Source organism: Corvus kubaryi, unplaced genomic scaffold (genome assembly GCF_017639235.1).
Source record: "Corvus kubaryi isolate FWS band 111438036 unplaced genomic scaffold, C.kubaryi_AGA036_p1.0 66, whole genome shotgun sequence".
Taxonomy (NCBI): domain Eukaryota; kingdom Metazoa; phylum Chordata; class Aves; order Passeriformes; family Corvidae; genus Corvus; species Corvus kubaryi.
Genome location: NW_024582054.1, coordinates 33,049,040 through 33,071,034, shown reverse-complemented (window position 1 = coordinate 33,071,034; position 21,995 = coordinate 33,049,040). Strand labels below are relative to the sequence as shown.

Here is a 21,995-nt window from a genome sequence, read left to right as displayed (position 1 = left end):
AAAAGGTACCCAGAAGTATCCCTAGAACTGGAGTTTAGTAATGAACAGGACATTGGATTGAAGAAAGCGGATTCCAGCACACATCAGCTTCCTCTCTTTATTCAGTGTAATCAGTACACAGCTCCCAGGTTAAAACTTGCCAGACGAGCCCTCCTGGCAGTGGCAGCGACACTTTCTGCTGAGGGACTGAATTCTCTGCTTGGTTTAGGATCGAGGCTGGTGGAAGGATGTGTGTGTTACACTAAGGTCACCAGTACAAGAAGAAGCCCAGTGGAGTATTTGTTAAAAATACAACAACTGCAGGTACTGTAATACTCCTCAAATCCAGAGTCTATAGAACTGGCATGTTCCTTATGCACAAATATGTTACAGCCTGGATGGGGAATGCACAAGGAACAAGATGAGAGAAGAGACTGAGCCTAAAGATGTCTAAAACAAGGAGAAAGGTCCTTAAGATACTCAATAGAAAACTGCATCTTTAAAGGAAATAATATCAATGCCTATTTTAATACATTGCCAAGAAAACTTAGAAATCGGACTTATCTGACATTATCTGACTTAGAAATCCTTGTTCTGAGTTAGTTTCTAATATTACAAACCCAGTGGTTGTTAACCCCAGGAAAGAATTGTATGCATCCAACACTGCCATAGCTGGTGCTGAGGCAGGTGTTAACACACCAGACACTGGAGCCTGAGGGTGCAGAGGTACCCCCAGAGCAGTGACAAAGTATTCCAGGAGGGAACAGGCTGGGTCTCACCCCAGGAGGTGCCCTCCCAGCAGAAAAGGGGCACAGGCACAGCTGGTGGGGTAGGCACCTTGGAATAACAATAAGTCATGAGGTCAGTCAGGTCAGGGCAGAAAGTTTAAAGTTTTACAACCTGAAGGAGACAGGAAATACATGAAATGATACCAACATAAAAATGCTTCAGGTTGCAGTCAGAATTTACAGCCAGAGGATACAGCAGGGATCACCAGAACACAGCCCACTACTGCTGTACAGCAGTGCTTGGTGCATCACAACCACACCGTAAAATGATACAAAACCCATTATCAGATCCATTACCACAGGTACTCTTCCTCTCTCAACACAGTTCCAGTGTAGCAGACTGTGTTCCAGGTACCCTCTGTGGGCTTCTTGGTCACAGTATTTACATATTTTGCATTTTAAGTCACTTTTCATTGATCCCCAGAGGGACCAACAGGAGAAAACACGATGAGGTCACTGAATACTTCAGCTGCTGCAAACTTCTGGGCTCTGGTCTTGACTGGAGTGAAGGGAAGCTCAGCATCCTGCATTGGCTGTGGGAGGAGCCAGAGTGTGCAGTCAGTGTTTGAAGAACACTTAAACCATGGAGCACTGGAAGGACTCTGATTTCCCCAAGAGTAATTTTGCAAGCTTATTTGCAAGCATAAAATAAAAAGTGATTACACGTGGTCCATGTTGAAGACAGACATTCCTTACTCAAGTCAATAATCCATATCCTAAAGAGGATTTTTCACAAGAAATCCTACACCCAAATTCTATGAATTCTATTAAGTGTGAAAGCTTTTGCACACCTGCTTTTCCCTGCTGAATGTTACTTCCAGCCCCAAATGCTGAAGTGATTAAAAAACCATTGGGGTAGGCTTAAAAAATTCCAGGAAGAAAAAAAAGGCTATTTTAGTGAACATCTACAAGGAAATTTGTAAGAAACATAATTTAAAGGCTCAATCTGACAAGAATCCGACATGGTCCTGTTACAAATGTCTTGATTCATCCTACACACATCATGAGCAACAAGGAATCCAGTGTGAGCCCAAGCAGGGAGACAGCTGGAATGTGGCTTGTATTTAAAGATGTTATCCAGCCAATTCATGTAAGAGTTTAATTTTCTTTGTGCAGTAACTGAGACTGCAGCAAAGGTTAACAGTCCTGCAACACGCAGCCTGTCTTAGTCAAATAAACTTCAAGGTCAACTTACCACATCAAGAGAATTTCTGTCAATGGGTGTCAAACCACTGCGTGAAACATCTGAAAAATAAGTATATAATTTTTTTTAAAAAAGTTACTCTGAAAAAGTTTTCAAAGCTGAAAAATCAGTATTGTTTTCTGTATTTATTAAAAGAAGAAATCCAAACTCTAAACTGTATTTATTTCTTTTTATCAGCTTTCTGCTTCACATAATCACACAGAAACTATACAGAGAACTGCTGGGGCACTGTTTGCTCATGTGCAGTGTGTGTTTGTCCCACCAGCTAAGGGAGGCTTTGCTAACAGCACACACAAATCAAGCTGACACCGATTTCAAAGAGTAATATTCAGATTATTATAAATGGTTAGAACAACCAGAAGGTCCCAGCAATGCCACCCAAACTACACCATGCAGCTCTAGGATAATCACCTGTTTCATGTATTTGTGGCTCTCCAGACTGAGCAAGGTTTGTGTCTGTGCTGGGATCCTTCTCTGGGCTGCACATGACTATGTCTTCTCCTTGTTCTGCAGCAGACAGTTCCATCTCTTCCATGCCATCCACTGCCTTTGATTCACTGCTAGAATTTCCCAGCACCTGAAAAATAGGGATTTTCTCTGCTTCCAGCCATGTCTTTGTTATGTCAGACCAAGTCCACACATCTAACCTACAGTTTTTATGGACAATTCAGGAGAGATGGAGTTTTAACTCCAGGCACTGCATGAGGCACAGGCAGACCAAGGCTCAGGCTTTAAGGCTGTGACCCATACCCCAAACACCCTTTAAAGCCTGAAAATCCCTTTGACAGTTCTTCCACAGGGAAGAAGCTTTTGAACTTCAAGTGTTACCTGGTGACTTTTCCTCCAGAAAAACCTTTTAGCAATACTGAAAAGTTTCCCCAGAGAGTGAAATCACCAACAAGCGATTTCTCATTTTGATAGAGAAAGAAGGAAGTAAAAGGCATAAGAAAAAATTAGTAACCAGGATGTTTCAAATATGTATTATACGTAGGGGGATGGGAGGGGAAATGACTGCTGCTGTCATGCACAGATCTAAGCAGTAACAAAATGAAGATACTCCACTTTCAATGAAAGGCACTGAATGACGATTAAGTCCACAGCACTGGCTCTCACTGAGTAGCACAGTATCATCTAAATTAAGAGGCCACATTGCTGTTTTTTAAAGGCTACTCGAACACAGGCAATGTCACCAAGTCTTCAGACATTTCAGGACATGGATTTCTGGCACTAGGATTAGTTCTTGTTATACCTTTAAGGAGATTAAGAACCCAATGCTCTGCTGTGGCAGCATGAGGACTGAGTGCTGTTGCTTTTAGTCACGGTCCGTAAATGCACAAGCATTTAAAAAATCCGCACCAGAAAAGAGGAGGTGGTGGACTTCTAGGAACAATGCTTGTCCAAGTGACAAGTGTCCTCATGGAGCAGCCAGGACCTCCAAAATACAGCTCTAAAGAGCAAGACAAGGTCCCCAAACTGCAGCAGTCCCCACCTTTGTCCATCCTCAGAGGGAAAAAGCACTGCCCTGAGGAATACACAAAATTTCTAGAGTGAGGATTTGATCAGAAGTCCAAGTGTCTGGGGTAATCAAGAGAATTTTTCCTTTGCTAGTAATAACAGAGTATTTAAAGCACATCCATGAACAATGCATGACTTACCTTATTTCCCTCTGCTGTTCCAGCAACCAGACAAATTTCTTCTGCAACCACAGAAATGCTGGAAGAAAAACCAAAACATTTTCATTCTTTTCAATCATCTTCATCAACCACCTTCAATCATCTTCTGACTTGTCCAACTAATCTTACAATTTGTTCTGCAATTTTGCTAGCTTGGTTGGCACTTGTGAGCTACATCAAACTTCCTGGGCATACAATAAACTTCTACCCCCAGCAGCAAAATTACATTTGGGCAAAGCTCTTAATATTTGCTTAAGGGAAGGAAAAGTCACAAGTACTTTGCAAACTTTACCACTGCCAAATTGAAAGGTAACGTCTAATGGGTATGAACATCATGTCTTTCTGTTCCAACTCTAACATTATTTGTACAAAGTTAATTAAAAGCTGCTTTAAACATGCCTACCTCTGTTCAGGACCATCAGGGAGTTTATCCAGTGGGGGAGTTTTTTCAGTGGGAAGTTGGTCCATTTTCAAACTTTGTGCTGGGTGGAAGCCTTTGAGGCCTGATGGGGTTTGTTTTGCAGTTGCATCCTTGGGGTCACGGAGAGGAGAAGGAACGTTCAGGTGCAAAGCTCTAATGGATGGTCTTGGAGTTGCCAGTTTTCCAGGGGTCCTTGGAAGCAAACCTGGAAAATGTGTTTCATGTTTCATTCCTACAGCAGTTTCCAGAAACTGAAATGAACTGATCATTATGATTCTAACCAGAGCCACAATTGCTTTCTGCTTGCTAATTTATCTCATACAAATATTATATGGAAATCTTACATACACTTGCAAGGAGAAATTGAAATTATTAACTTTCATCTTTCAAATTTAACAGAGTTTAAAACACATTCAGAACTGATGCTTATAACAGATTCTCTGCTGGAGTTGGCTTAAACCCAGTGTTGCTCAAAGCTTTTCAGGAGATCTCCCCTACTAACAAGAGGCACATGAAAAAATTGTTAGTTTTGTGATGAGAAGAGAGATCTGCACCAAAAACCCCAGAATTTAAAATCAAATTATGAACTAGAAATGGGAGAGAAGCAGAATTACTGGAAATACTGGCTGCTCACAGATGTCAATAAGATAAGATGCTGAAAATGAAGTTATATTTTGAGCACCTGTTAAAAACCTCAAACTATTTAACAGCTTTTATAGCAAACTGGATTATGTTACAATCTTGTTAACCATGAACACAGATTATGGGTAGACTTTATCTGCAGCTTTGAAGACAGCACTGCAAGAGGTTTAGTTGAAAAAAAAAAGATCCCAATTCCTGTCCTACAATTAGAGGATGTGAGCTGGCATTGACTTTGATGAAGAGGCTCGTCAGCTGAATCTGGGAACGCTCAGATTAGAATTCCATTATTAAATTTATGCTGGAAAAACATGAACCAGCTATTTCACCTCTGTCTAAGCAGGGATTTCATGCTGCCATAACCACTCAAATCAGCACATTCACGTACACCAGTTTACTTTGGAGCCCTGATGTAATTAGTCACTGGTTGAAATAGCATGTCCAGTACTGGAATTGTAGCCAGGATAAACAGCACAATTCCTCTCCCCAGTGAAATAGATTAAACTCTCTTCAGTAGTTCCAGGTCACAGAAATCATGATTAAACTTCACCTACCTGAGAAGTTTTTCACAGGACTTTCAATCCTGAAAAACCCTGCTTCAAAAACCACTTTTTCTGCCTCTGGCAGCCTCTCCTGATGTGCACCCTCAGCGGCTCCCTCCTGCTTCATTTTATCCCTCATGGCTGCTTTCACAGAAGCCAGGCGGTTCCGGGCAGCAGTTCTGGCAGCTGCTTCCAGCTTGGCTTTGGGCACTCTACTTGGAACAGCCTTTTTCTGGAATGGTAAAAAAGCTGGGTCACACCTGGGAGCTCTCTGGATAGGAGTAATCACACATGAACCTCTACACAGGTGCTGGTGCCACAAACACAGCAAGGAGCAAAAGGAGGCTCAGGGGGGACCTTCTGCCTCTCCACAACTCCCTGACAGGAGGGTGCAGCCAGGTGAGATTCAGGCTTTGCTCCCAGGGAACAAGAAATAGGACAAGAGGAACTGGATCTAATTTGCACCAGAGGAGGTTCAGATTGGATATCAGGAAAAACATCTTCACTGAAAGGTTTGTCCAGCCTGCCCAGGGCAGTGGTGGAGTCCCCACCCCTGGAGGGATTTAAAAGATGTGTGGATGTGGCACTTGGGGACATGGGGCAGTGGTGGCCTTGGCAGTGCTGGGGAAATGGTTGGACTTGATGACTTTTCCAACCTCAACAATGCTACAATTTTATGCGTCAAGGCCTCTGCTCATCCCCAGCATCTCTTGGGCTGCCATCCAGCTGTTAAAATGAGTCTGTGGTGACAACATTAAGATTTTTTTTCAAACTGAGTCTGCAATTCAGAAATGCAGAATACCACCTTTTTTCCTAATAAATTCAGTAAGATTTTGGAAGCACTGGGATGCAGGGACTCCTAGTGGCAGGGACAGAGTGTAACCACAGGACAGACTCCAGGCAATCAATGAAGTCTCTCTTGGCATTCAGTTTTCCAAGGGAAGTTTTGTTTTGTACCACCTGTAGGGTTCTGGCACTTGTGTGCAGCTCCTACAGGCCACATTCCCTCTGTTTTCCCATGCCTGAAGTTTCTTATCCACCTTCATATCAACTTTATGATTAGTGAAGCAGTCTCAAGGAACTGCACAGAGTTTAGGCAATGCAAATACACCTTGACACCTAGTCAGAAGCAATTTATATATTTCAATCCAAAGAGTAGATAAAACAACTCATATTACAGCTTATTTTGCAATAAGCACTAACTTATTTTGGAGAGTGTCAGATCCATTTGTGCTTAGAGAAGCAGCAGTTTAAAGCCACCCATGGTGTTGGCTTAATGGGACACCATTATAATTGAGCACTCCCTGCTCAAAACTGGCAGTCACTGTCAAATTCCTGCATGGTTTCTTTTTCAGTTTCAGTGTCAATGCCAGTGGCCCAGATAAACTGTTTTACATCTGCACGGTAAGTTTATATCCTAAATTTAATAGATTTGTCTTACTAGCATAGAATCCAAAGACTCAAAAAAAGTCATTGTTCATTCTTAGCTCTAATCTTACCCACCAAAAGAGGCAACTAGGACTAAACTCTCCAAATAATACAAGTGCACGTGGGAGAGGCGAGGGAGAAGGGTGCACCCTGAAAGGAATTTCACTTAATAGTTAATATATCTAAAGAAGCCATACAAGATGTGCTTTAGGGGCTACTCATACCTTGACAACTGCTTTGCTTGGGACATCAAGTGGCTGCCACTCATTGTCTTGAAGCTTCTTCAGATTATCAAATTTTTTATTCACGTCCTCAATCTGTTGGTCGTGTATAAGGAAAGCAAAAGAATACATTGCAAAATAACCTTTATCCAAACAAGCACAGTCTTCCATCCTGCAGGATACAATCTCTGAAATACCTCTGAAGAAGCAGATCAAACCCTCATGTATTCTGCAGAGAATTCAAAACCTATGCCTAGGACCATAAATCCATCTCTGCATTTAACTACTTACAAATTCCTTTGCTGAATGCTGATTTACAACCTTTGGATAATTCAGAATATTATATTTCATTCTGAACCCAAAGAAAGCATCAACAGAGGAAAAGAGATGAAGGTTTTCTACCACCTAGGCTCACCTCTAAATAGTGTTATTTATACATGTAGTTTCTGCATTATTTTCATACTGAAGCATGGAACCCCTACTTTTCAGGTGAGCTTCAGGAATTTTCCAAAAACTGGGAGGTAGACATTGTGACTGTATCCTCACTCCAAAACAGACTAATATTTGGCCAAACATAGTCATTCCAGAGACAGACAAGATACACAGGCCACAAGAAGATACAACAGAAGAACTGGTCCATGAATTATAAGTCATAGCATACCAACTGCAACTATTCACTGCCACAAAGTGTTAAAACAAGGACTTGCATTTTTAAAATTCAAAATAAAAACCAATCTGAATATAAAAAAACCCCAATTAGTTTCAATCCAGGGTTTGTAAAGAACGACATCAGTTTTACGCTACTACGTTAACATGCAAGTACATACCTGAAAATTAATCATATCCCAAAATCCATCCAGGTCTGTACATGTTGTTTCTTTTTCACCTCGTTTAAATTCACAATTATCAACCAGTCCTTCAAACTGTTTGAACCTTTCTTCCATGAGCAGCCTTGTCTGACCAACTGTGGTGCGAATCAGGTCTTTAGCTGGTAGCAACAAGAAAAAAAATAATACAGGACATCTTGGATAAGTAAGCGTTTGAGGAGTCTGGAGTTTGTTGTCCCATCTATTGCAAACCTGCAATTCAATTCTGATGGAGCTTCCCTGTCCACTGACCTGTTCTAAACTTGCTTCTTTCAAAAAAAATTACTCTCTCAAGTCTTAAAGATATGCATTGCCGGAGTCATCTTTGTTTTCCCAGATAAGGGTACTTATTCCACATTAAAAACTAATCTTATTTTTAAAAATTAGCTTGGTTAAAGTTCACACATTTAAATACACTTCAGACTGGCAACAGAACAACTATTTTGATGTGCACTTTGTTCGCTTTATCAATCACCATCACATCAAGTGCTACACAAATTTTTGTAATAGGAGACTTTTTGTCTTAGGGCAGATGCAACTCTAAACTTTCTCTAGCACAGCTTTGCAAATTTTTTTTGCTGTTTTGCAAAGAGCAGATACATGTCCTTCCCTCTGTCCCATTCAGTTCCTGTAACCCTCCTTCTAGTGCCTACTGCAGCTCACTCTTACCATCCTCTGGAATGTCCAGCTCAAGGTTTCCTTCCCACTGGAGGCACTGAGACAGCAGCCGCTCCGTCTCAGCCCGAAGAGTGGTTCTGAAAATACAGGGATAGAGAAAAAATAAGGATTTGGAGAATTTCCAGACTTGTGGCTGTCAATGGTTACTATCCTTTTGCTTTCAGAGAAGCCACAGTCTTAGAGCAGAAGCCATTAGACTGTTTTACTTTGCTGACTGGCTGAGGTGCAATTTCTACTGGTTTCAAGCTCATGATCCTTAGGACAAGGTGTCAGTCTCCAGAATTTTATATTCATTCCTTGCACTAAAGGTACAAAAAGGAAGACAGGAATGTGTGCCTGCTCAGGTCACAGCTTGCAGGCACCAATCACCATTAAATTAAGCTGATCTTTAGAAGATGTCTCGTTATTCACACTAAGAGCCTTCAAATGGACATCAGGGAAGTGAAACAAATGAACACAGACCTGAAATAGGGCACATCATGCTCTTGCTCTCTTGTATCATCTGACTTCACTGCAAGTGCTGTTGAGAGAGGAGTTGTTTTGTTTGATTTCTGAGTGGAAGTTCTCTCATCTGATTCGCCTGCTGAAAAACATGAAAGGCATTTGTTCAGAATCTGGTGATAATTAAAAGCATTAGAGTAAAATAAATGTTAACTTCATACCTTCTCCTTTCAAACTTGTGGTCATTTGTTTTTCTTGAATGCCTTTAACAGCAGGTGAAGTTTGACTTTTTAAAGTAGGCTTTTGAGCTTTAGTTTCACTGGATTTTTCAAATATTTTGCTGGAAACAAAGAAAAGTACATTTAGTTACGACACATTGAGAAAGTGACATCAAATATGGCCAAATACACAGAAATGCACAGCTTAGAAGGCAAACTTCCACACAACACTAGAGAACTCAAATAATAAATTAATAAATCTGTGCAGATAGATATAGGGCAAAGTCCCTGACAGCTGCTCCTAAAGGAAGGACAGAATTATGGATTATATCCGTATCTGCTGTTGTATTAAGTCCACATTTAAGCAGTGATAGAAGCCATGAGGATCAGGTGCTACAACACAACACTTTGTTACAAAGTGAATCTCTCTATAGACAAATGTTTTTTGCATCCCCACAGAGAGGCTCACTTGTGTTTTAGGCCCCATTAGAAGGAAGAATCTTACACTGAAGATTCTGAAAAATTCCAGACAGCACTGGGAGTCAAAAAAGCATTTGCCCTTGAAGGAGACATGGGTGTCACACTGTAGGTTGCTAATCCACTCAGAGGCTGAAACACAAAGTTTTGAGGTGCAAAGGAGCGTGTTCTGGGTCTCCTTGGAGAAGAATTGCTGTTTTCCACTGAGGTTTGTTCTTGCTGAAGTTCTACTGGTATTGAATGCTTGCAATCAGCTGCAGAACTTTTCACCCTGGGATCCACTCCAGCATTTGTCTCCACTTGATGTTTAGAAGGAAATACCTGTAACAGCATAGACAGACAAATCAAATCATCCAATCAATCATGTGCTTGCAATAAGCATGGGCTGAATTATAACATGAGTGTCTGAAAGCCATCAGGAAGGGAACAGCTTAAGGTAAGTCAGCTCCTACAACAGCACACCTGTACAAGAGTGATGAGTTACCAACAAGTCCAACCATTTTTGACACCTGCAAATCATTCTAGAGACAGAAGTAACACTTCACCACAAAGAATGCAACAATCCACTCCAGGGGCTAAAGCAGAACAACTCACCCACCAAAACAATAATTAAAATTGGCAAATGCTTGCTCCCACTGCTAGAAAAAAGCTTTAAGGTGATAAAATCCTCAAGAGCAGAATTACTGGCTACAAATCCAACTAGGCCTGTTGAATAATCACAGTTTATACACATACTCCAATCCTATCATTGAAAAACAAGTTGGAATAGGCTGATAGCTGAGGAATGCAACCCAAGTGCAGTTAGCACCACAGAATGTCACTAAAAGAGAAAAAACTAAACAATAATTCACATTCTTACGAGATGAGTGACCAGATAGTCACACAGAACACATTTCTGAGATACCTAATCAAGACTGCTAGCTAAAGCCAGCTAAAACTTTGGGTGATTTTCAAGAAAATATGCATCCTCAATGCACTGAAAGTCTTGTTATACTTTAGTCACCCCTGCTAGGAACGTAAACCTTGAACTTTGTTTTTAACCAACCTTTTCAAACAGGTTGCCTGTGGTTACAGTAAGAGTTTACCAACTGGCAGGGACTCCATCTGGTGAAGAGGTGCTTGTCCAAGGAAGACACAAATGCTCTTACCTCCTGTTTGGGCGTGATTGCACAATCTCAAACACACTAGAGCACAGCTGCAGTTACAGGAACAAGGTGGAGATGGGAGGTGTGAGAGGGAAGGGTGGAGCGCAAAGAAGGAAGAAATCATGGACAGCTCTTGCACAGAACTGTCTGCACATGAATGCAATAAAAAATCCTGGAAGTGATGGCAGCAAGAACCACAATGACTGCCTTCAGTTGTAAATCATGAAGAGAATAGCATTCTACCTTGCAGAGAATAGCATTTCCAGCTTTATATTTTGGTGGTTCAAAACCTAAAATTGTGTTTATTTCTTAGCTTCTGGAGTCCCAAATCATTACCTGAGCAGGAAAAGGATCCATTCAGAATGCACTTCAAAAAGGAATGAACTGCACAGAATTTACAGCTGCTTGATAAAGCCAGCAAAGCAGTCTTTTTTTTTTGTTGGCTAGTTAAAACATCAGATATATGTCATGTAAGAACTTCTTGTCTATTTTAAATCATTGTCCAGATCTTGATTAGTAATCAAATCATCCACCAGTCACATCCATATCCATGGTGGGATTCTTGGGGTTGCCCTGTGAAGGGCCAGGAGTTGGACTTGGATGATCCTCGTGGGTCTCTTCCAACTCACAATATTTTCTGGCTCTATACAGGCACTAAATTTGATCTTAATTTTAAAAATAGATCAGTATAAATACTTGGAGCTCCTTCCCAAGTTCTAGCTTATTAGTGAAATTATTACTTCTTCGCTTGAACATTTCAGCTACAATGACACAGTTACTGGCTCTTAAATCAGTTTTACTGCTTTTCCATTTCAACTATTACATGACCTACCTTTGTGGTATCAGGTTTGACAGCTTTCTTCTGCTTTCCTACACTTGCTGTCGCTCTCTGTGACTGGTTACCTACAAAAAGAGACACTCCCAGAGGTCAAAAAAGCATCTGAATAATGTAATCTTTCACCAAAACACCGCCATAAAAATCCAGTTGGTAAAGATGGGAGAGACTGTTTTATTTCTCGGGTGGGAGGTGGCTAGAGGGAAGAAATAGCATTGCAAAAGTTCATTCAAAAGAAAACCTGGCCTAGGATTTAACAGCCTAGTAACAGATGTATCACCAAGAAAACAGATTCGTTAAGTCATTAATCTTAAGACACTGTCATATAGTAAAAATAAAAGTCACCTTATTTCCTTAAAGTTTGAAGAGAGAGTGTCAAGCCAATTTGAGTTCAGATTTTTAATTTCTATATGGCATAGGAATTCTGTTGGTATATTGAATTCTAGTAAAGAAGCAAACATGGACAAAGAAATTCCTAACCTGAAGAACAAAGGCTCTCATCTCTTCCAGAGACCTTCCTGTTCCTGCTCACACATTTAATAATCATATGGCCATAAAGTCATACACCAACGAGGCAAATCTTTACCCGTTCTGGCTTTGTTCTTTGAGTTTGTAATTACCATGTGGACATTGATGCTCCACACTGATGGGTTTTGTGGGGAACTGTCCAGTGTTAGTTTGAACATCTCGATACAGATATTGCAATGCAGTTCCAGACAAGAGCCCGAGTGATCCAGCATTTAGCCCTTTTCTTATATGATAATTTGGCATGACTTAAATGCAGTCTAAGGTACAGCTGAGCTACACAACTCTGCCTTACTTACCAGCAGTAGCAGCTGTTGGTTTCAGGACCTGCCTGGCTGCAGAGGCAGCTGCTCTGGTGACTCTCACATTTAGGGCTGGCTGGGGTGCAGTCTGCAACACTGCAGGAGAAATTAATCCCAGAGATTCCAAGTTTAATAAGGAGCTGCACTCAGGTAATAACTGAAAGTTTACATTTTGTAGAAATCAGAAAAATGCACCAGCAGTTATCAGGGGCTTGCCAGAATGAACAGGGTTGGGTGGTTTTGGTCAGTTCAGGGCAATCAGCACAGCTTGGCCTTGGCATCCAGGCAAGGCACTGAGGGATCCTGACTGAAGGTGGTTTCACTCTACAGGTCCATCAAGGCACCAGTGTGCTTGCTGCCATGCAAAAAGCTTAAGGAATGCTTCCCACTGTTCCCTGCAATCAGAGTCAAGACTATTCCTGCTTTACAGATGAAGTTTTGTAGAGTAATAACTTTGCCATGGTTATTTGCACAGCTGGAAGCTTAAGCAAACCATTGGTGTAACAAAGTGATGCCCTGGCCATTATATGAAAGATTTCCAAGGTCAGAATTTAATGCAATCTAACAAAGTACTCTTAAGACTAATTGCCTCTGAAATATTTCATAAAACATGACAAGTTCATGCACCGTATTACCCATCTTAATCATTTTCATCTTTGTAATTTAGCACTGTTTCTAATAGGCTTTTAAAATGACAGCGTTTTCCTGCACAGACAAATTTCACAGGAGCTCTTTATTCCATACTCTGCCTGTCTGAAATCCCCACTTTTTAATGCTATTCCTGTCTTTAATGTCAAACTGCAATTCTGTAGAGGCTAGAATGAAAAGTTGGGAAAAAATTACTGGATAAATAACTACAACATTGGATTTATCAAACATTCACTTCCCAAATATTTTTATATTGGTGTTTCATAGAATCCCAAAATGGTTTGGGTTGGAAGGCACCTGAAGGATCACCTCATCCCAACCTCCCTGCCATGGGCAGGGAAGCTTAAGTACATATAATGCATATCCTTGATTCAGTACAAAACAAATAATCCAGTCTAGTGGATGACCATTTTTCAAAAATTAAATATTTAAATTGTTATATCAAACACTGATAATACATCTTTTCAGTATTCACCAAAGGCACTGCTGAAATTTATTTAAATAAGGGTCTGCTGCTTGCTGATTTAATTAGATTAATGATGTGAAAGTCATTTCACTCTGAATTACTGAATATCCTGCATTAACATCAATATTCCACGTAACTTGGCTGTATCTACTTAAGGATACCACTGGACTATGAGGAAAAGTTTCTGATCCAAGGTATTCTAGCCCCCTAAAGGTGGTGCAGGTTGTTTTGTTTTTTTAATTGCTGTTTTCTTAAGAAATACCTGTAATTGTGGCACAGAAAGCGACAGACACAAGGCACTTGCTCTTCTGTAACAGCAGCAGTCACTACCTGTGATATTCTTCTTGAGGCAAACAGAAACCTCTGCACAGCTCCAGGAGCTGAGGCAGCTGGCAGCTGAGCAGCTTGCCTACTGACCTGTTTCTTTTCCCTCTCCCAGGGAGAATAATCAGTAACCAGGACTGTCAGGATCCTGCATTCTATTTCCCCCAGCCTATGGAGGCAACAAGTTCACGTAATCCCTGGAGCCACACGCTTCATAATCTGCCAGCTGCTGCCCTTGGTAGGAATGGCCATCCTAAAATCTCCTCCGTGCTTCCTACACCCAGAAATGTACTGGGATCTTTCCCCCCAAAAACCCCCAACTTTCAGGTTCAGATGTACTTCCATACCTTTCTCTTTTTCAGCCACTTTCACTGTACTCATCTGTTTACGTCCTGCCTGTGTAGGGCGCATGCTCTGCCCACGGGCACTGACCTGCAAGAAAAAAAAGCAGGTTTTTTGTGAAGTAACAGATTTCCAGAAATTCAGCAGCCCAATTTCTTTCCTCATCTATCCTAGATTACAGTAAGGGAAAAAATCAAATAATTTGTCACAGGGGGCTTTAAAAAGTAGAGAGACATTAAGGATAACTAAAATAGATTGGTTTAGGGATATGTTAAAATGCATTATCAAACTAGAAATTGTCAGAAAAAGAATGAAGAAAAATATTTAAGCACCAGTTTAAGTATCTTGAGAAACTTGATTAAAAAACAGGTCCAGAAAACCTGTGCCCTTTTCTGTTTGTACTGATCTAATCAAACTTGTAAAGATACTACCCTGAGTCTGAAATTGCATCCCTTTCTCTAAATTTATTCACTGAAGTTATATATATATATAAAAAACAAACCGTAGAGGACTTAGATGCAGTTGGAATCAGAGTTGGTATCAGAGTTTTTCCTTCTTGGATCTTGGCTTTTGATCGAGTAACCCTTCCAGAGAAAGCAGGAGCTTCCTGGAAACATCCCCAAGGAAACAAGAGTTAACACACTCCTCTTCCCCCTCGTCCCTGAGAGACTGAACAAGAAGCATAAATGTGAAAAACAGTATGTCTGTGCGAAATGGGTCAAGTGTGTAAACTGGAAAGCTTTCAAAACCGAGTTGACTAAATATGAACAAGTTACTAGTTCTAAAATAACGCAGCTCTTTCATTTGTGGATGAATCATTCCAGTTTTTGAACTGAGCATAGTCATAAATACAAAAATCCACATATCACTAGCAGTATCTCCAGCTTTGTTTAAAAAGAGAATGAGCCAAATTACTCCCTTACTGCTCCTTACCATAACAAACATTAATAAAGCGTTTGCAAAATAAACAGCTGATTTGGAATAACATACACATCTTGTATTCAAATAGCAATTTAAATGAAGTACACAGATATAATTAATTTAGATATTAAATATTACCCTTGTTACCGTCTCTCTTGGCTTTGCTACCGCTGCTTCCTCAGGGGCAAGTGTAAGAAATCCAGGTGCAGCTGGTCTGTACAGCCCAACCTTGAACACCCCTTTCTTGGCTTTCTCCCTCTGCTCCTGCAGTTTGCGAAGTTCCTTTTCCTCTTTGTAGCGCTGGAGCATCTCCCTGCGCTCGTTCATCCTCTTGGTGGCTGCATTTGTGGCTTGCTCTGAAGCAGACATGGAAGACAGATGTGTTATAAAATCATGAAGATATTTTTGAGCCGACAAGAAGTCAGAAACTTTCAATAAACTTTTCCAAGCTAGAAGAGGAATGTAAATCAAAGAGCAGAAGAACTGTCTGGAATCTCTAAAATTGTTTTAGTCCTTCCCACTAAAAGAGAATTCAATGGAAAATTTCAACTTACAAATAGACTTCCCCAAATATCCACCTGAGGATTACTGTAAATTCATTCCCATTTTACAGGGAATTGTAAATACCGTTTCTTGTAAGGCTGCTAGTATGAAAATTAACACTTCAGTTACTTATTTATATATTTGTACCAGTTTCTCTATTCAAACACTTGCAACGTCATTGAAAGCTGAGCTTTAGGTCGGCTTTAGATACCAAAGTCTGCCTCAGTTTGAGGATAAATGAAGCAGAAGTTTTATAAAAGAATAAAACCTTAAGAGATTGCAAACTTGAATTATGTCTACCTTAAAAATTAATATCCACTTAAAGTTGAAATTTATTAAATATAATCAAGACACATTTATTACATTTATTTTATATGATTACATACGGACTGCACTCCAATAATCTTCTGCTATCAAAATATTAAAGGTGAAAATATTTCTAAAAACACCTGTTAACATTTTTAAATATTAACTTAATTTCTTAGACCACAAGCATCCAGGAGAGCCAGGAAGCAAAATTCAGCATATATGCAGGCCCTGTTTTCTGAGAGGAAAAATAAGTTATCAAAAACTAGCCATTTTCAAAATAAAATCAAGCTATGCATTTATCCATTAATAATTTTATATATAATACAAAATTGCCCATTGCTAAGTACAACTTAAGCACATGACAGGCATCAGTTATATGTTAGATGGTATTTTTGATTGGCGTTTTTCACATCTTAAAGGACAAAGCCATCATAAAGGCACTTCCTATTGAATATTAATAACAAAATGCATTCTTCCTTTAGCTGCTGCAGCCAAATCAGAGCAAAGCCTTATTCACACCACCGGAGCAGTGAGGAGGGCACAGCTGTATTAAGATTTTATTTCCTTGATTTTAACACTTGGAAAGGCTGATAGGGTTTTAAATCTTAAACTTTTTTGTCAAATCAAAATGTTGACTGCTATAAGGTTTCTGTGATAATGCTACTAAACATACTTAAAATTTTTAACTTTAAAAAAAAAGGTCTGCAACAAGTATTTACTTACTCTGTTTCACACTGCTGTTCTCTTGAGAGCACAACTCTCTGGTCTCCTTGAGCTCGGAAATTCCCCTCTCCTTGGAGAGCTGAACATTGACATCTGCCAGGCCAAACTGCCGGCCCTTTTCAAAGAGTTTGTGCCTGTTCTCCTTCTGAAGGATGGATTTCCTGCGGGCAACCTTGGTTCTGAGGGCTTCTGTACTCAAATCCTTTTTGTATCGACTGGCAAACTGGGAGGTAGCAGCCATCCTGATGACCTTAGACAACAACCATAGTGATTAGGAAAAAACTGCCATGGTTTGTTTTCCATTTTTGTAAAAGTTTGCATGTGAGCAAAGCCCTGAATTCTTTGTTTCTGTATGTGACCAGAGAAAACTCCAATGATAATTTTAGTAATGACTCTTTCACCAATTTCTCATTATTTTTATTCATTGCAGGGACCAGTTTGGTTGTTGAGTGGTCAACAAGTCTGACACTGAATTAGGAGAGGACACTGCACTCATGTCTGGGATTGGCTGGGCTGCTTTCTCCACAGCTGTTTTCCACATTAAGGAGGTGAGCAAGTAAATGACAAGGCTGTAGGACAATACTTGGAAGCAACATTCCATTTAGATTAGACCTATCTGATAGCAAGGAATTTTGTCATGGCTAAGAGTACTCAGAACCAGGATGTTTCCAGGATGCAACTGCAGTAAAATACTGGTTATTTCAAGCAGCATTCCTCCCATCTTTTTTAACCTGAGGAAGCCTTAAGCCAATTGTCAGTTGGTTTGCACTTGCTGTGCTAACAGCTCCTAAAGGGGCTACAAGAGAGGTGGAGAGGGACTTTGGACAAGGGATGGAGTGACAGGACAAGGGGGAATGGCTGTGCTGGACAAGAGGGCAGGGCTGGATGGGACATTGGGAAGGAATTCTTCCCTGAGGGTGGTGATGCCCTGGCACAGGCTGCCTTGAGAAGCTGTGGCTGCCCCATCCCTGGAAGTGTCCAAGACCAGGCTGGATGGGGCTTGGAGCAGCCTGGGCTAGTGGAAGGTGTCCCTGCCCATGGCAGGCAATGGGAACAAGATGGGCTTTAAGGTCCCTTCCAATCCAAACCATTCTGGGATTCTATTATCCCCTGCATCCCCACTGAAACCTGTCTTGCCAAGGGTCGTCCACCTCAGCCAGGATCTTTCAGATATCTCATCTTCCACCACTTACAGAAAACAGCTTTACAGCAAGCAGGGTGACAGAGCTAAACTAAGCACCCAACAATTATTAATTGGTAATTTAGTCATTTACTGAGGTTCTTCATTTCAGGACAGCAAGCTCTGATCAAACTAAAGGAACCATCAGTGAACTAGACTGGAAAGACTTGACAATGGGTGCGCAGGATTTCTTAAAGCCCATCCCCTTCCCATCGATGTGCTACCAAAAGCCAAAAACTCAACCAGCAGCCTAACTGGAAAACCCAAATGTTAGAAGGAAAACAGCAGCAAAATAGAAATAACACAGAAATAAACTGCATATGCTTATGGGAAAAGCAGTGAAGGAGAGATCCTGAGCTGTTGGAAGAAGGAACACAGAGCAAGCCTGTTCAGATGCCATCAGTGCTGGCAGTGGCCACTCCCTGTTTGTTCCCCACTGCATGGAAGTGCTCATGTAGGGGGGAACTCGCACAGCAACAACAGCACCTGCACAACCTCCTGGAACTGCTTAGAACAGATACCAGACAGAAACCTAAATGGGTGCATTTTGCTCCTTTTTTTCTGATATGTTCAGTGCTGCAGAAGAGCAAAGTGGTCAATGGAAGTTGGAAAGCAGAGGGGAATAAAAATCAAAACACAAATCAGGGATTGGATCTCTTCCACGCAATCCTGGAAGAGCTGGTCCATGCCAGCACCACCCGATTTGTGAATATCTTGGGCTTCACCCTGCATCTTGCATTCCAGCTTTCAGAAATTGATTCAAAATGCCAGTTAATGATGACTGTAAAAACCTCCACTGCGGTTCATGGGTCATATTTGCCCTGCTTTACATTTAAGTGATTAAGGGACATTAATTCATGAGCATCTCCAATAATTATATTTGAACTGATCCTGCTAGTAATTACAGAATTAGTCATTACAGATTTGTTAGTAATTACAGATCTTGTTAGTAATTACATGACATTACAGAAAGCCATAAAGAAAACAGTGGGAATACATCTCTACTATCTATGTCCTAGAAGCACCTGGCTTTTGAGGCCAGTGGATGAAAAACATTCCTCAAAGCAGCAGTTTAGTCTTTACACTCATCCTTTTACAGGACAAAGTTCCTAAATTTACCCCTAAACATGTTCTTTAAGTACAGCAATCCTTTCAAAGTGCATGCACCGTTTTTAACCTTTATGGTAACACAACCTATATTCCCAGAATATACATTGTTATCTATCAGGCAAGCTCTCAGACAGCTGCACTTGCCTTAAACACTGATAAACATTTAACACTGTTCTACCTCCTACTTTTAATATTTTCCTAGGTATTTACTGAAGTACAAGTCCACTTAGGACTTCTCCCATTAAAAAGTCCCATGAAGAAGTGATCCATATTTCAATAAGAAATCCTGCAGAATTAATCTTACAGATGAAGAGAGCAAACGTAATAAAAGCAGAGAAACAGACAGAGCTTCCCAGAAACGTATTCCCAATTCAGGAGGTTCCCAGTGATCTCTGTGGTCTCATTAAAAATGGATGGCATGCTCAGTATCCTAAAGATGTGTTTAGGACAAAAAATACCTGTCTCCTCTTCTTCCCAGGTTACTGCTCCCGTGGAGTATCTTGCCCGAACAGGAGCCTAGAAGATTAATTGGTATTTAAATTGGCATAAACTCAACTAAAGAAAGGGACAAAGGGTTTATACAAAAGATTTGTGACTGGCTAAGGTAGAGTACCAAAAATTAAAGCTGAAGATGTATTTTGATAAATAACAGCGAAGGAAAAGAGACACTTTTGACCAGCAACACTCTAAGAACCAAAGGGCAATAGGAGCATGAAAACATTTAGGTGCTCTTTTAGCCTGAATAGTGAGCAAACAGAGCAGGGGAAGCAAACATCGTTACGTTTACAGCGGGAACCCGTTAAGTTTAGAGACTGAGTAAAACCTGGACTCAACGGTTTCCAGGCGGGCCCCGGGGGTCGGAACAGACTGTGGGGCACACCCCAGACCCCGCTGAGCGGGCTCCCCCCAGGACAGCCCCTTCTTCCCTTCCCCGACAGCGCCTCAGGGTTGAGGCGCCCCAACCCAAAGAAGCATGCTGCCAGCCCACCGCCAGGAGAGACCCCCACGCCGGGTCCCCTTACGGAGCCCACTGCCGGGGCGCCAAGGTCCTTCCGACCCCTGAAAGCCCGTCCGGAGCCCCAAAATCCCCGCCGGGGCCGCCATTACCTGTCCCGGCCGCCCGCAGCCCTCCACCCCGCCGCGCGCGGCCCCGCCTCGCTTTCAAATCTCAGCCGCCAACGCTCATTGGCCAGCGCCGGCCCGCCGGCTCACATTGGCCTCACGCGCGGCCAGTGATGGGCAGCGCCGAACCCCCACGGCGAGCTGCCTATTGGTCGCCCGATTGCCACCCTTAATGCCCATTGGCTGCTCGGAGCATTTCCCCGCCCCCGCTTGCCGCTCATTGGCTGGCGGAGTGAGGAAGGTGAAGGTGCTGAGCGTGCGGGGGCGTGGCCTGTCCTTGTCGTCCCGGGCGGCGCGGGGGGGGCGCTAAGATGGCGGCGGGGGTCGCCTGTGTGGGGGTTGCGTGTACCTGGAGTCACCTGTACATGAGGGTCACCTGGCTCCGGGGTCAGCCGGACCTGGCGGCCACCTGCCAGCGGTCTGGGCTTGCAGAGCCCTCACTCCTACCGAGAATCGGAGAGTAATGAGCCCTCCCACCACCCACAGAATCCCAGAACGGACAAGGCTGGAAGGAACCCCAGTGGCTCATCTGGTCTAATCTCCGTCTCGAAGCACATGGCACAGGATTGTGTCCACACGGCTCTGGAATATCCCAAATGAGGCAGAGTCCACAGCCTCTCTGCTCAATCTGTTCCAGTGCTCGGTCACTGCACAGGGCAGTTCTTCCTCACGTTCAGGTGGAACTTGTGGGCATCCGTTCCTGCTCGCTCCTCTTGTGCCATTGCTGGGCCTCGCGGAGCAGAGCCTGGTCCATGCCTGAGACCTCCCTGTAGACACAGACAGGGATGAGGTCCCCTCTCGAAGCTGGACAGCCCCTGCTCCTTCAGCCTTTCCTCCGAAGGGAGATGCTCAAGTCCCGCTGTCGTCCTCCCCTGCACCCACTCCAGGAGCTCCATGTCTCTCCTGAACCGAGAAGCCCACAAGGTCTGTGTCCACACCTCAGTGACCGCATTGTGCCACCTCCTGAGGAGCCGAAGCCGGGTCTCCACAGGTCTGAAAGGGCCACAAACACATTATTAAAGTGTTTTTATTAAAGACCCTTTATTTCCTCCCATATACGCACCGCACCAACCCCGCGGGTTGCTGGGGTGGGTTGCGTTTAACAGCGTTCTCAGCTACTGGATAGTTCTGTGTTGGTTTGTAAGTGTTAACCTGGGAAATTCAAATGCTAACGGAGGAACCATCCGCTTGGTGGCACTGCAAAAATGGGGACGGCGTTTGGAGGGGGGGAAAAAAAAAAAAAAAAGTATTGGGAAACGGGAAACTGGTGAGCCGCAGGAGCGGTGGTCAGCGGCGGAGGACAGCCATGCCCTTCCAGCTGCCTGAAAATGCGGGATCCCCTCTGGCGTTACAGAAATATATCAGTAATTTTGTATATAAACGCGATTTTTAGACAGCAATAACTGGATTAAAGACCACAGTAACAGCGCAGAGCTGTTCGCCACGGCAGCGATCAGTCTTGGATCATTGCAGAGTGAGTGGCTCTGGGCATCCCAGATGGGAGCAGTCGGGGAAGAGTCACCCCCTGTTTCTGCACAGACTGACAAAGGTTACGGCAAAGGTCACAAATATTGACCATCCAGCCTAATCCTACAATCATTTATTTGCTAGAGATAATAAAAGATCAGCATGGAGGTTATTGAGTGCTGCCAAACGGATGGTTTGAAAAAGATCCAATTAAACAACAGAAACACAGGAGCTCAGGTCTGTAGACTGTACAGAGTCCAATCCAATGCAGTCCTCGGTGTTTCCTGATTTTTCTTACTCCACTTTTCCTCCTGTGGCAGTGGAATTTGAGGACATTCAGCAATTCTACCTTACATCAGGATATAGTTAAACTATGTGAGCCATGCTGAAACACAAGTTTTAGGGGGAAAGCGAGTCTAGGAGTGTCATCCTTTCAACCAAAAATCAGTTCTTCTCTT

General features: G+C 42.3%; 1 protein-coding gene across 5 annotated transcripts; it reads right to left on the bottom strand.

Annotated features, from left to right (window-relative positions):
* Nucleotides 1–83: 83 nt before the first annotated feature.
* DLGAP5 (DLG associated protein 5) lies at nucleotides 84–20,097 on the bottom strand. Of its 5 annotated transcripts, none has more exons than XM_042047698.1 (20): nucleotides 20,056–20,097; nucleotides 19,407–19,464; nucleotides 16,659–16,908; nucleotides 15,222–15,439; nucleotides 14,665–14,769; nucleotides 14,168–14,252; nucleotides 12,380–12,478; nucleotides 11,553–11,623; nucleotides 9,604–9,896; nucleotides 9,102–9,220; nucleotides 8,902–9,022; nucleotides 8,431–8,516; nucleotides 7,723–7,883; nucleotides 6,899–6,991; nucleotides 5,259–5,478; nucleotides 4,048–4,270; nucleotides 3,627–3,684; nucleotides 2,383–2,548; nucleotides 1,963–2,012; nucleotides 84–1,300 (listed from the first exon to the last, which is right to left on the bottom strand). In XM_042047698.1, exons 3-20 carry the CDS (start codon nucleotides 16,897–16,899, stop codon nucleotides 1,178–1,180), a joined length of 2,532 nt encoding a protein of 843 aa, XP_041903632.1. In that variant the 5' UTR covers nucleotides 16,900–16,908; nucleotides 19,407–19,464; nucleotides 20,056–20,097; the 3' UTR covers nucleotides 84–1,177. The 5 variants fall into 5 exon arrangements, with proteins under 5 accessions (XP_041903632.1, XP_041903634.1, XP_041903635.1 ...); XM_042047700.1 differs by having other exon boundaries at nucleotides 8,902–9,019; XM_042047701.1 differs by having other exon boundaries at nucleotides 15,231–15,439.
* Nucleotides 20,098–21,995: the final 1,898 nt, after the last annotated feature.

Coding starts and splice junctions, on each gene's coding strand:
- DLGAP5 (XM_042047698.1), bottom strand. CDS start 16,899: ATGGCTGCTACCTCCCAGTTTGCCAGTCGATACAAAAAGGATTTGAGT. Junction 9,897..11,552: donor TCAAACCTGATACCACAAAG/GTAGGTCATGTA, acceptor ATGCTGTTACAG/GTATTTCCTTCTAAACATCA. Junction 1,301..1,962: donor ACAGAAATTCTCTTGATGTG/GTAAGTTGACCT, acceptor CTCCTCCCACAG/CCAATGCAGGATGCTGAGCT.